Genomic DNA, 13,453 nt, shown 5'->3' on the forward strand with positions numbered 1-13,453 from the left:
TGTGAGTCAATTTCACTTAAACATAATTAAGAAATACACTTAAGAAGAATGTTGAGGTAAGGTTAAATTTTTTTTCCATAAAATGAGAAGCTCCACACTGAATTTTACTGACATGCATGCACCATCCTTCAGAGTATTTCTAAACCGTTTCCATGTATAATTTTAGAAGGACTAGGAGCTCACGTGCCAGGAAATAAATTCCCTGAATTTGTACTGGATTTGACAGAAGGGGAACATAGAAAACTATCCCACCCTGAAGCTGTTTAAAGTGTGACACAGGAAAAACCTATGTATAGGAATTTCTACTGTAAACAGTTTTTCTTTTGGGGGGCTGGGGTAGGAGTATACTCAACAACAAAAATTTACTTTGAAAAATATGGAATCATTCCCCTCAATATTTATATGAGGATATTTTATTTTGAGACAGTGGGAAAAGCACATAAGAACAACATCCAAATGCTTTGTACAAAGTCTTCAGTTTGGGAACCTCATGTGATTGGTTGGAGCTTTGGAATGATGAAACATGGTGTATTACTATATACTCCAGCTATACAGACATGCCTGTTAATGTTCTTTTTCTCACTCCAAAATAAAACAATCTCTATTTTAAATTGTGTAAATATTAACATAATATTTACAATGCATTCATGAAATATATGGAACATACCATTATACAAACAGAGAAAAGGTACAAGCAGTCAATTTAGAAATGGAGCTATTAAATAGATACCAGTTACTAGACCACAGCATCACGGACACCTCCTGCCTGTTCTTTCATAAGATAACCTTCTGACCACTGCTTCTTTTGCAGCTGAATTGAGTCCAAAAAAACACAAAAAACAAAGATGTTTGTAGATGTCATAAGTGATAGAAATTACAAATTCACTTTGAAACTGAAAAAGGTAGAATTCTGTTTAAGCATGGCCGTCTCTGGGCAAAGAGTTAGGAGCTCAATAAATACTAGTTGATCACTCACCTAAGACTTCTACTACTCAATTTTTAAATAATAAATTTAGACTGTATATATTCAACGAACTGTTTAAGTAAGACATTCATTCTCTTTACATTTTAAATAACCAGTTTGCTTACCATCTTTTAACCTGTCAGGAAGCGAAGTCACTAAGACAGTTCTCCGAGACGGAATACACATGTGCATACACAGAAAACCCACAAGGTAGCAACATCTCTGCAAACACAGTGAAGAGTAAAACCAGGCAAATATGGAGTTCACTGGATGGATACTTTGGATTCAGGTGAGGTGAATCTAAATTCAGGATTTGTTTTGTGTTCTGCATTTTGAGCACCTGAAAAAAAAAACACAGACGTGTAGTGGTAGGTATTTTACTTTTTCAAGGCAGTGCTATTGTTCTCAACACAGCTGCAGGAAGTTCAGATTCTGGATAAAAAGTCTTTTGCCACAATGTTTCTATTCCTATAGGAAAAGTTCTTGCTCCCTTGAAGCAGATAAATATGGAAGGTTGGTGTACACCGCTGATGTGTTTCTATGCTCTGCGTTTACGCTCGGAGTGGAAATGGTGCTGTAGAACTTCCATTGCTTTCCACCGATCCTTTCTCCTTAGATCCAGCATAGGCTCCAATAAATGACCCATCCTCACTGAATAGACCATGGTCACCTTCTCCATACTCGACTAAGCTGTCGGCACTTTCTGTGGCCTGCATATCCCTGTTAAGGGAGCGAAGGCTTCCTTTGAGAGGTTTTTCATCGCTGTCACTAGAAAATAAAAAAGAAGAATTCGACAAAATCTAATGTGAGGTATTCATGTAAAGCAAGACTCATGCACAAGTGCTAATAGGTTTTTAAATTTTCCGGATATTAGCACTGAAGACAGGACAGGTAAATCCTGAATGACCCCTTTCACAAAGAAATGTTTAAATCGTCATTACCAAATTTGTGTCGTTCTGAGTAATTGAGAAACTCACGACACTCCTGCTTCCCTTTAAAACTGAGACATGCAGATATTCAATCTGTTGATTACATAGAGAACAAATGTTATTTCCTTCACTTTCATGAACTTCTGGAAGCCTAGTCTCGAACTCACGTCTCGGTCTTCTGTCTTTCTTTACCTTTGATCCTACACGTTCCTCCAAATCCCTCCAGAAATGTCTCTCTTGTTTAGGTTAATCAATCAAATTCTGTTTCTTGTAACCAAAGAACTTTCTTTAATATAGTTTCTAAACTCAGGTTTGTTAAATGGAAAAAAAAAAAAAAGCTGGCATTTTTAGAACAGAAATACTACAAGTATCCTACATTCATTTATGCTTTGCATTCTATTCTTCAACAAAAGCAAGTCTGAGTTAGTAAAAGGTCTGTAAAATGATATAGTTTTCTTCATTTCTGGATGATGGTTTTTTTTAATATCAACTTCCATCACACTAGAAAGCTGTACACCAAATTAGAAGATTTTATAAAATTCTAAAAAAGGAAAATTTGGGAGAAAAATATAATTAGCATGCTATTAGCACTTGATAGTAGGTGGTAGTCACTGGTGCTCGTCATCAAATAGGTCCATATCTCAGCCTTCTGGAAGCGTGGCAGGATGATACTTCACTGCCCTGTGACTTGCTTTTGGCCAAAGTGAGCAGAGGTGACATGTCACTTTCCAGCCAGTGCTCCATTTGCCATGTTCCATTTCCTCTGCTGTGCTGACCCTCAGTGCTCACTCACCAGCCGGTGCTCCCAAGTGACCAAGATGGCTCGAGCCATCTGTGTTGCACACGCAACTTGAGAAAGAAAAATATATGGCGTTGTTTTCGACAGCAGCATGACCCAGACTGTCCTGACTCATATAGTAATTGGCTCCCGAACTGGGATGCTACAGTTATAAAAGCAAAGACGAAGAAAACAAAAAGACAAAATGTGGCACTACCTTAAGGACCAGGCCACAAATAGCGAAGCAACTCTTACCAGAAGCTGGAAAGATGAGAATTCACGTTATGTAACTGTCTCCTTGAATAATTTTCCGGATAAACATGTAGTTTTGGGGAAAGATGATGGAAACTGTATTAACTAACAAGATGCCAGGTGAAAGCCTGCAGGGGATGATTGTACCTGTCTTTTTACAGCATGCAGCAAAATATGAGGGAATGGGTTTTAAATAAGGCATGGCTTAGCTTTTTCCTCATAAAATCGAACTAGTAATATCTGTCTTTCAAAAGTATTTTCAACAGTTGCCATAGGCTCTCAGTGACCCCTGCCTTGTGGGATTTGAGTCACAATTTCCTAAATTTGTATAATTCCAAGTTTTCTTTTTCTCCCTTCAGCCTTTAATGCTCCTTCTCCGTGGAAACTACCTCAGATGGAAGAAAGAAAAATAAGTATAGCACAAAGTAGAGCCTAGAATGAGGCTCAGATGTACATCAGTTAATGCAGGATGGCTAATCAGAATACTCCACATCCCTGATTATAGTAATGATCCAGGGTGAGGCCAATCAGAGCCCATCAAGTCCATTATTTGATATGGATGCAGGTCTTGTGTGCCAACAGCCACATATGCCTGGAAACTGTAATAGCTCCTTTGGCTGCAGTATACAGAGGACCTGACTGAAAACAATGGCATCCTAGAAAAGAACAGGTAAGAAAAGAAGAAGTACCTACCTCATACCAGATTTCTTGCAATTTCTCCTACGTGTGACACACTTTTATACCTTCGTAAGTTTGGTCTGGTAGTTAAGAGTAACGCCATCTTTTTCATCCTTTCCTCCTTTGGAAGGACCCTTCCCACAACTCCTCTTAGGCAGAAATGGTTGCTCCCTTTTCTGCTCTCTTATTCTCTTCGATTAATTACAGTTATTTGCATTGATACTTTTTTCCCTCTGAAGGCTAGGTTCATCTTGAAGACATGCTCTGTGACTCAGTCACCTTTTAGGTACACACCATAGGTGCCCAGGATACATGTTTATGGGTGTAAACTGCATACAACCTGGGTTCACAATAGCCATGGTAAGGAGAGACTACAAGCTGTTTTAGCTACTCCAGCTATGGATATTCAGTCTAAATAACAATAGTGTCCTCTGCCTAACACCTTTCAAGAAAAGTGTCCTAGCACACACGCTACCTAGATAGCGGTTACATCCCCACCTCAGCACAGAGAAATTTGATTGGGCCACTTAAGGCCCTCTGTTTTCTTTTCTTTTTAAACAAACTATTCTTTATAGGAGTATTAAAATACACTCCTGTCATCATTAAGAAGAAACATTTTTTATATTTGTAAGCTTATAACCTGATGAATATGTGCTCTGGTACATTTTTCAATGGAACGTAATGTTTACCTGTATTCACCAAAGGTTTCGTCTTTCACTGACTGAACTTCTGGGTCTGGATGCAGATCTTCCTTCTCTTTTACTGAAAAAAAGGGGGAGGGGAGTAATACAAGTAATTTTTAAAAGACATATTTAACAGTGCTGTTGACACTGAAAGTCAGGTTGGTTGTGGTTGTACCTATCAATCACCCATCAGAGTTATCTCTGCATTCAAATAAAAAAAGAAAAAGGATTCTCTGGCTTGTCTATTTGTCATCAGAGTTACAGGCTGCTGCAGATATGCACACAAGTAATGTAGTGTTATGTGGGCAACACGTCATACTGGAAGAGTCCATAACTTGGTTATGGTCTCTTAATGAAGACCAAATTACTGTATATACGTTTTATTATCCTAAACTTTTTGAAGATGTCATTGGCTGATAGATCTATGTCATTATAAACTAAGGGGAATTAAGAAAAAGTCAATCATCTGGTGGTTCTCTCTCTTACGCCAAACTGCCTCAATAATCAGAATATTCAAGTCTATAATGACATAGAATAAATTAGATTTATTCTGCCTACTGCGCTACAGGCCAAGGAGGCTCTTGCTTCACTTTATCAGGAAAACTCAAACTAAAATCCTTCTTCATAGCACCTTTTACCACTACTTGCAAAGACCTGAGAGTTTCTCTTAGTTGTCCTAAAAATGAAATGCTGACTTGTTTTTCTTTTCTGGGCACGATTTGAAGAAGCTTCTTCAGAATTTGGAGAGTGCAACATTTCACAAATGACATTTTGTTGGGACACTTTAAAGTTTCCAGTTAATTACCTAGAGCATTCATTAGTCATTAAAAGTCTAATTCCTAACAAATTCAGTCTAAGCAAGAAAAAAACATGTATAATGGCATAAATTCTGTGTAACTTTACAATCTAATTTAGAAATTATTCTCGTTTGATTGTGCAATATACATAATGGGCTCCCCAAAATATTTGCTGGATGAATCATAAGCCAGTAAAGAATTTCACACTGATCTGAACATCAACAAACGAATAGCACTAGGATCTAAGTCTTTCCCCCTATGTAATAAAAGCATCATGAATGCTAAGCAAAAATAATAATAATAGTAACAACAAAACATGTATATCTGAAAAAGACAAAAGAAATTTGGAAATTGAATGATATTAAAGCCAGATATTAATTAACAATTAATTAATTCAAGAGGCAGTGTATCCGATATATGTCATGGTAATAAGAAATGCATTCCCAGCACTGGTTAAGTTTAACACAGTTGACTAGCAGAGCCAGTACTATTAGAATGGACTAATACAAAACATCTCTGGGTCATGAATGTGTAGAGAGGCATACTATAAATGGGTCCTTCTTTAGACATTAAAATATATGAGTGTGACTTAGTAACAGGTCTTACCAACATCTGTGATACTTTACAGATAGAAAATAGAAGCTTGGAAGTATTATATGGCTCCCTAGAGCCTATTTTATATACTAGAAACAAGAAAACAAGCACCCAACTAGAGATAATATTCTAGACCACACGCATTCCCTTTGGTTAGTTAATATAGGAATTTTTCCCCCCTCTCAGTATACTGTATACCTAATGTGCTAATACCAATTTGACTTAAGTGTATAATTAAAAAATATTAAAATGTCTCTGAAGATGGCCTCTGAGAAATTAAAGAGAATTTAATAAAATTCAAAGTCATATTAAGAAACTTTACCTGAGTACTTTCCACCTTTGTTCCTCTTCACAAAGCAAACAGTCAACAATATTAGCGTGAGAAGAGCAATCGCACACATCAATCCAATAAACCAGCCTTGCGTGGAGATGTCATCATATAAACCAGCATATTCTGTTGTACAAAGAGAAGTCACACGTTGAGCACTAGAAACGGTCTTTGCAATTATGCCCTTCTGGGAAAAATTAAACATCATTTTTAAACGCACAAAATATCATCAATTTTATTTTTTCCTTGGAGTGACCCTAGAGGGAATGTGATTTGAAGGACATTTCATTGGGAGAATACTGATAAATCATTTAATCTTTTTTTTTTTGTGTGGTACATGGTCCTCTCACTGTTGTGGCCTCTCCCGCTGCAGAGCACAGGCTCCGGACGCGCAGGCCCAGTGGCCATGGCTCACGGGCCCAGCCGCTCCGCAGCATGTGGGATCCTCCCGGACCAGGGCATGAACCCGCGTCCCCTGCATCATCAGGCGGACTCTCAACCACTGCGCCACCAGGGAAGCCCCATTTAATCATTTTTTAGAAAGGGCCCTCTCAAATTGCGTTTGATTCTGAGGATGAAAACCAAAGAGAGACAGTAGAGAGAGATGCAGTTAAATACAGCAGCAACAGCAAGCAAGCAAGCAAAAGCACAAGCTGCCTCGGTTACATGCAGATTGCTATGGAGACGCTGGGGTTTTGGCTGTGGTTTTCTTTTTGGTTTCTGTTATTAACACACGTTAATTAGCAGCAGACATTTTTAGGCAACTACTCTGGTAAAAACAATAAGGGATAACTCGGACCTTGGTGAAACATTTTTCATTTTGACAATTTTAAAATGCTATGCCAAAACAAATGGAAACTACTGTTTTTATAGCTAACATACTTCGTATTTTTATCTTTAATATAGGAAGTATGTAAAATTAAATAATCTACAGAACACAGATGTATTGTCTAAGATGGCTCCAAACAGAGTCTCATTTCTCACCTCTCCCTCTTGTCTCAATTACATCTTCAAAAATGCTATTGTTATCAACCCAATTCTTAGTCAGTAGGCGAACTATATGTTCAGCTCCCGGCTCAAATGCCTCTACTGGGTGAATCTTTTGAGTAAGATTTACTCCTTCTGATATCTTCTCGACACGTTTACCTAAGAAACGTACACAGTTAAATCATACGAATGGTCATCACTGAAAAGTAGGACATGAAAAGTAAAAAAGTATTGTTATTTGAGATGAATAAGAGAGCCCTTTGTAGCATTTCCCCCCTCAGTTTCTGAATTATCAGAAGATCAAGAAAAGCAATGTTTCAAGATTTTCTTTTTTAATATGCTGATATGGAGTAAATGAAATGAACTGAATTCATGTCCTTTTAAGATGATGCACTTACTTATTAATGAAGCGATACTATAAATCCGCCTGGTCATATGAATGGTTTAAAACCAAACACAGACTTAAAAAACTATACAATGTCATCTGTTGCAATTTGGACTTTCACAAACCTAGCAGGGACGGAATATGGCAATTTTGGCTTATAAGTGAAAGCATATGGCATTAAAATCTTAACTCTGTATTATTACTTCTTTTTGCCTTGGTTGTCTTCATAAATATTGGTGGAATAGCATCACAGTATGCTCATATATTAAATATTTGAAAATTGTAGAAACTTAAGCTACATAAAAGTGCAGGTTTACAGGTACATTTAAATGAAATGCATTGAGATTTTCAAAGTGAGAAATTTATACTTTTCAAAAGAAACATGAATATGTCAATATATTAATTATAGAATACCAGTAGCAGATAAATATATGACTCAAGTTTCATTAAAATATACATTTACTGTCTAATATTATAACAAAATACCTAAAATATTTTCCCTTTTGATCCATACTTTTGCTAAGAATAAAATAAATGTAAACCAAGGAATGTTAACAAGTTATATTGAAAATGAAATATATTTCCATGTTGAGAATATTAGGAGTTATTACACTGTTTTAAATGAGAATGTGTCACACGTTAAAATTTAGTTACAACTTTTCACCACAGAGTTAAAAACTGATTATATAGTTACTGATAACACAAGGAGCGTTAAAAAATGGCACCGTGGGAAAAATAAGACCAGTTATATTAGCTGAAGAAAGCCTTCAAGATTGAGCACCATTGAAACAAAACACAATTAATTTTGCCTTTGAAACACAGAAATTTAGTGTTACATTAAGTAGTGCAAGCTTTTGAAAAATAGAGCCGAGCAAGTGTTTTATTCAAACCAGTAATGACACAAAAACGAATATTTCTGATTAACTCCATTTTTTCCCCCAGTTAGATTATGGAATGTGAGCCACCTGAAACTCAGAGTGACAACCAGAAAATGAGAGGGAAAAAAATGCTTGTGTATCAAATCCCATTCTCTGATTTAATGCCAGATGACCTTAAAATGTGCCATCTATGCAAAGAGAAGGAAGATACACAGAAATTCATTCCAATTTGCACAGAAGTTATCGTTTTTAGAGTATTTAGTGATAGCAAGATGGATTTCCTCAGTAGAAGTATATATATATATATATATTTTTTTCTCTTTTTCTCAAAGATCATGCCAAAATTGAGTGGCAGAAGGAGATTACAGTTTCTTTCCTGTAAATATGGCAAGATAGGCCTATAGAAGAAAAATCAGTGTCAATTAGGGAAGGGGACAGTAGCTGAAAATGCAGAATCCTGAAAAAGAGCACAAACATACTAGTAAGAAACATTTTCAAATTACAACACGAGAGTGAAGAAATATGCTGTAAAACACTCAAGCACATTAGTTATATCTTTAATTTGCAGAAAAGATGTTGCATCATTTATAAAACCACATAAACAGCATTTCCTACCCTCTGAAAAGAGTTTGTCAAACATAAACACAACCAAGCCCCAATTCTCCAAATATTTCCATAGATACTAGAATGCCTAACTATTGTAAGGCAATTTTGTGAATTTTTCTTACATGCTTCAAATTGTCAGGAATGGGATTAGCATTTCTGACACATACTATGGTCTTGGTCCTAAAAAACAAAAAACAAAAAAACCCTCTCCATGCCCTAAATTCTGTTTTAGAAAATACGAAAGTTGCATATTTACATTGCCACTATTCTGACTTATTTTCTTTGTGTTGAACACTTGATACCCGTTTGAACCCTTGAGAAATAAGAACCTTTTAGTTACTAGAAAGTTTTCAATCACCATCTTTAAATCTACCTCTTAGGAGTAAGTAAATGAGTTCTTCATTTCACTTGGTGTCTAATTCATCCTTGGGAATAACTTGTGGGGTTTTGGGGAGAAACCATTTTGAATATATACATATATATTTTTTCCCCGTAAAAGGGAGTTTGGAGTATTTAGGGAGTCTGAGGAAAACAGAAGCTCTTCATTATTTAGCTACAGTAGGAACAAAATGAGAGGAAGAAACAAACTGACAATAAAGGTCACAGCATAACCATTCACACAAACCCATTGATTTTATACTGATTCGCAAACGTAAATACATTTCCATCTGTATCTTTCATAAATGATAGACAATTCAATTTTCTTCATTATTATTTTCTCTTTTTCCATAGTCTAAAAATTGGGAAAGCATCCAGAACAGCGGACATGTAGTATATGACACATAAATGACTTATCCCTTCCTACCATCTCCCATTTCCTTCTGCCTGCCTCAAATATCCCTCTAAATCTGATGGACTTGAATTCTACACAAGGCCCTCTTTTTAAACTTATTAGTGTGTATATCCATTCCTCCAATCCATTTCCCTTTCTTGTTCTACCTTCTTATTTTCTCTCCTGATGCCCTGTTGATAACATAGAAAGCTTAGTAAAAATACCGCTAAAATCATAATTGGAGAAATAATTTGGGAAGGGAAATGGCCTGAGCTGAAAAAAAAGTGCAGTTGCATTAGGAGAATTGTACAAATGAAACCAGAGATTTATGAGCCATTTTCAAGCTAGTTACTTGGCATCAGCCAGTAGAGAGTAAACTAAAATTGATATATGAATCAATGTATATATGAGTCATGACATGGAGGTGAAATGTATTAGATCAGCGTTGCAAAATGTCTACCAGTGCAAGAGGCAAATATTTTCCCGTGTGGAAACATTTCCAAAAGAAAAATATCCCTCTACTAATCTTACAAGTAACTTTTTGACCTTATATCCCCCTATTTTAATTAAGCAAAATTATAGTTCCTGACCTTATATACACTAAAGGTATAGTTTGATTACTGATGTGTAGAAGTTCATACATTGAGTCAATGTGAACTTTAGAAACAAGATAAATAAATTCTCTACGTCAGCGGAAAACAGAAGGTCAGAGAGATTGAGATCACAATCATTTCTAATTTACAGTGATGAGCATGATGCAGCCCTTTCAGAGCAGTTTAAAACATAGCATGCGTAAACCTCCTGTACTTACTCCCTTCTCCTAACGTGGAGCTTTCCTCAGTGATGGGTTTTCCACAGCCCTTTGAAGTGCAAGCCCTCAGGTAGAATTTGTACTTGGTAGTTGCATTGAGGTTTGAGAGACGCCAGCTGGGCTTTGATGGAGTTGTAATGTTGATATCATTTAGTTCTCCAATCTCATAGGTGTCATTTACTAAAGAAATAAACAGGCATATCAACGGCTCAAATTTCACAGCCTTAACCATTCAAGTTATGTTGTCTCTTATCTTTGCGTCTATGTATGCTTGTAGTCTGCAAGATATTATCTTAATTATTCAGAGCTATCAACTTACTTAATTCTCTGAGGTACATGTAACTATTATGATGTATTATACATGGGAAAATTAAGGTCTAGCAACAATAAACACCTTGCCTAGACCTAGAGCCACTAACTGGCAACCTGGGATTTGAATCCAAACTATAGCCTTTTAACTCCAGAGCCCATGTTTTTAATCACTATGCCATACTGGAAAATCACTCCAGCTTTACCACACCTATTTAAAATGATGAACTTTCCCCCATTATTATATTTTCATTGTATCCTTAAGTATTTTTTTAATCTCCTTCTGGTGTGATAATTTGGACAATAATTTACATGAGTCTTCTATATTCCTGGTTTAATATGTGGCACCAAATAAGTACTCACATATGTAGACTCAAGAAACTGATAAATTACATATTTATAAATATCTACTGTATACTAAGCACTATGTAAAGTGATATATGGAAAAAGATGATTTAGATAGTGCCTTTCAAAGAATCTGCCACAGAGCAAGATCATGATATTTGTGCAAGAGCACAAAGTACTGTAAGATTGCCATAAGAATAATCCAAGAGATGAAATGGTATTTCCAAAACTGTGCAGCCATTAGTGGTAAGAAAATGGCTAGAATAAACACTCTTGACTCTCAGTCCAAGAGACCATAAAAAAAATACATTTACTCTTTAACATAAAAATGCCTCCATTGGTCTATATAATGCAATGATATGAATGGAAATGAAAAAGAAACTAATAATCCAAACACAGGAAAGAAGAAAGTAAAATAATCACCATTTGTAGATTATTGGAGAGCATTCCTGTAAAATACCACCAATCAATTGAAAAACTACCACAATCAATGTAAGAATTCAGGAAAGTAGAGAGAGCTCTCATATACACACTCGACAACTATTTAGAATATATAAGAGCCACAAAAATATATAAGCCACCTAAAAATATTTCAATCACTTAATATTAATAGAATAAGTATATAATATCATTTATTTAAAAATCCACATATCAAGTAGTACAGTAACCACTGCAATTGTTACTATTTCAGCCTTTTCTCTATCTATTCTAAGAACTTGTTTTAAAAATAAATTTATAGGGCCTCCCTGGTGGCGCAGTGGTTGAGAGTCCGCCTGCCGATGCAGGGGATACGGGTTCGTGCCCCGGTCTGGGAGGATCCCATATGCCGCGGAGCGGCTGGGCCCGTGAGCCATGGCCTCTGGGCCTGCGCGTCCGGAGCCTGTGCTCCGCAACGGGAGAGGCCACAACAGTGAGAGGCCCGCATACCGCAAAAATAAAAAAAAATAAAAATAAAAATAAAAAAAAATAAATTTATATATTATATACAGATCATGAAGGTTGGAATTTAATGTTGAGTTTCTTCATTATGAGGATAAAGATAAGGCATATCTTTATCAAGCAAAGTGACATTTGGAAAGTCTTCAAATATTTCTTTAGTGCTTTCTACATGTTTGAAATCCAGTTCATGGAATAGTGTAGGCTTTACAGTTCAGCATCTAGAATGACTGAGCTGGGTCTGAATCCTTGTGTGACACTTATTTTACTGCACAGCTTTCTGTAAGTGAGCTCTATATGCTTCTCATCCATAAAGTAGTGATGGTACATACCTCATAGATTTCCTGTTTTAATTTTTAAAAATGCAGGGAGAATTCTTAGTACTTACTGATCCTGCTACATACCAAGCACTCAAAGACGCTAATATGCTGCCTCTATTAGGGTTATGGCTGTATCCATTTAATCATAGGTACCTAAAACAGAATAGGCCATCAGAAGCTAAAGTTGGTACCTGACCTGAATTGCTGCAAGCCTTGAACTGACTGATGGCAGTTCAGGGCTATGATCAAGTTGACTTTTGCAAGCAGTGTAGACTGGGTTTCTATAGTCCTGGTGGTTTTTTTTGTTTTTTGTTTTTTGTTTTTTTGCGGTACACGGGCCTCTCACTGTTGCGGACTCTCCCGTTGCGGAGCACAGGCTCTGGACACGCAGGCTCAGCGGCCATGGCTCACAGGCCCAGCCGCTCCGCTGCATGTGGGACCTTCCCAGACTGGGGCACGAACCCGTGTCCCCTGCATCGGCAGGCGGACTCTCAGCCACTGCACCACCAGGGAAGCCCCCTGTTGTTTTTGTTGTTTAGGAATTCATGTCTTCAAATTTGAAATTTTTTCTGAGCTCAGTCCCCTAATTTCCATTTTGAGATGATGCCTAGATTTGAAAACTATTGAAGATGGGAGGCATTATGATTAAAAATGAGCTGATTTCATCTAAACATGTTTGTTTGATTTTTTTTAACCTAACGGCACAGCAGCATAGGGGGAGAGCCTACCGTAATGGTCCAAAGACAACTCCTTGGTTCTCTCAATATTACGTGACTGTACCACTGGGCTACCAATAGAGGATTCTCAAATACAAATACATGCAGGGTTGAGATTGGAAACATGCACCAGAGACAGAACAGGCAGTGTAGTGTGGAAGTTAGTGTGCTTTGAATCTCCACTACATCATTTAGTTCTTCTTTGCATATTTCCTAATGCTTGAGGCCTCTTATATATATACATATTAAATGCATGTTTTCTGGTACCTATTAACATACTGCTTTTCTTCTAAAACAGGAATTGGCAAACGTTTCCAAAAAGGACTAGATTGTAAATATTTTAGCCTTTGTGGGCTATGCAATCTTTGTGGCAACTACTCAGCTT

The 13,453-nt window shown here is 36.7% G+C and overlaps 1 protein-coding gene across 3 annotated transcripts in view; it reads right to left on the reverse strand.

The window, feature by feature from the left end:
- Positions 1-435: 435 nt before the first annotated feature.
- The window catches only part of CHL1 (cell adhesion molecule L1 like), a gene marked incomplete at its 5' end in the record, with an annotated part of 79,159 nt that continues 66,141 nt past the window's right edge, over positions 436-13,453 (reverse strand). For 2 of the 3 annotated variants that reach the window (XM_081246888.1, XM_081246887.1), the window contains 5 exons: positions 436-1,732; positions 4,291-4,363; positions 5,998-6,129; positions 6,988-7,149; positions 10,443-10,622. In XM_081246888.1, coding sequence (XP_081103014.1) covers positions 1,516-1,732; positions 4,291-4,363; positions 5,998-6,129; positions 6,988-7,149; positions 10,443-10,622 — 764 coding nt within the window. In that variant the 3' untranslated portion in view covers positions 436-1,515. The remainder of the gene's footprint in view (positions 1,733-4,290; positions 4,364-5,997; positions 6,130-6,987; positions 7,150-10,442; positions 10,623-13,453) is intronic. The other variant, XM_081246889.1, reaches the window with a different exon arrangement.

Source organism: Mesoplodon bidens (assembly GCF_964165515.1).
Source record: "Mesoplodon bidens genome assembly, chromosome: 10".
NCBI lineage: Eukaryota > Metazoa > Chordata > Mammalia > Artiodactyla > Ziphiidae > Mesoplodon > Mesoplodon bidens.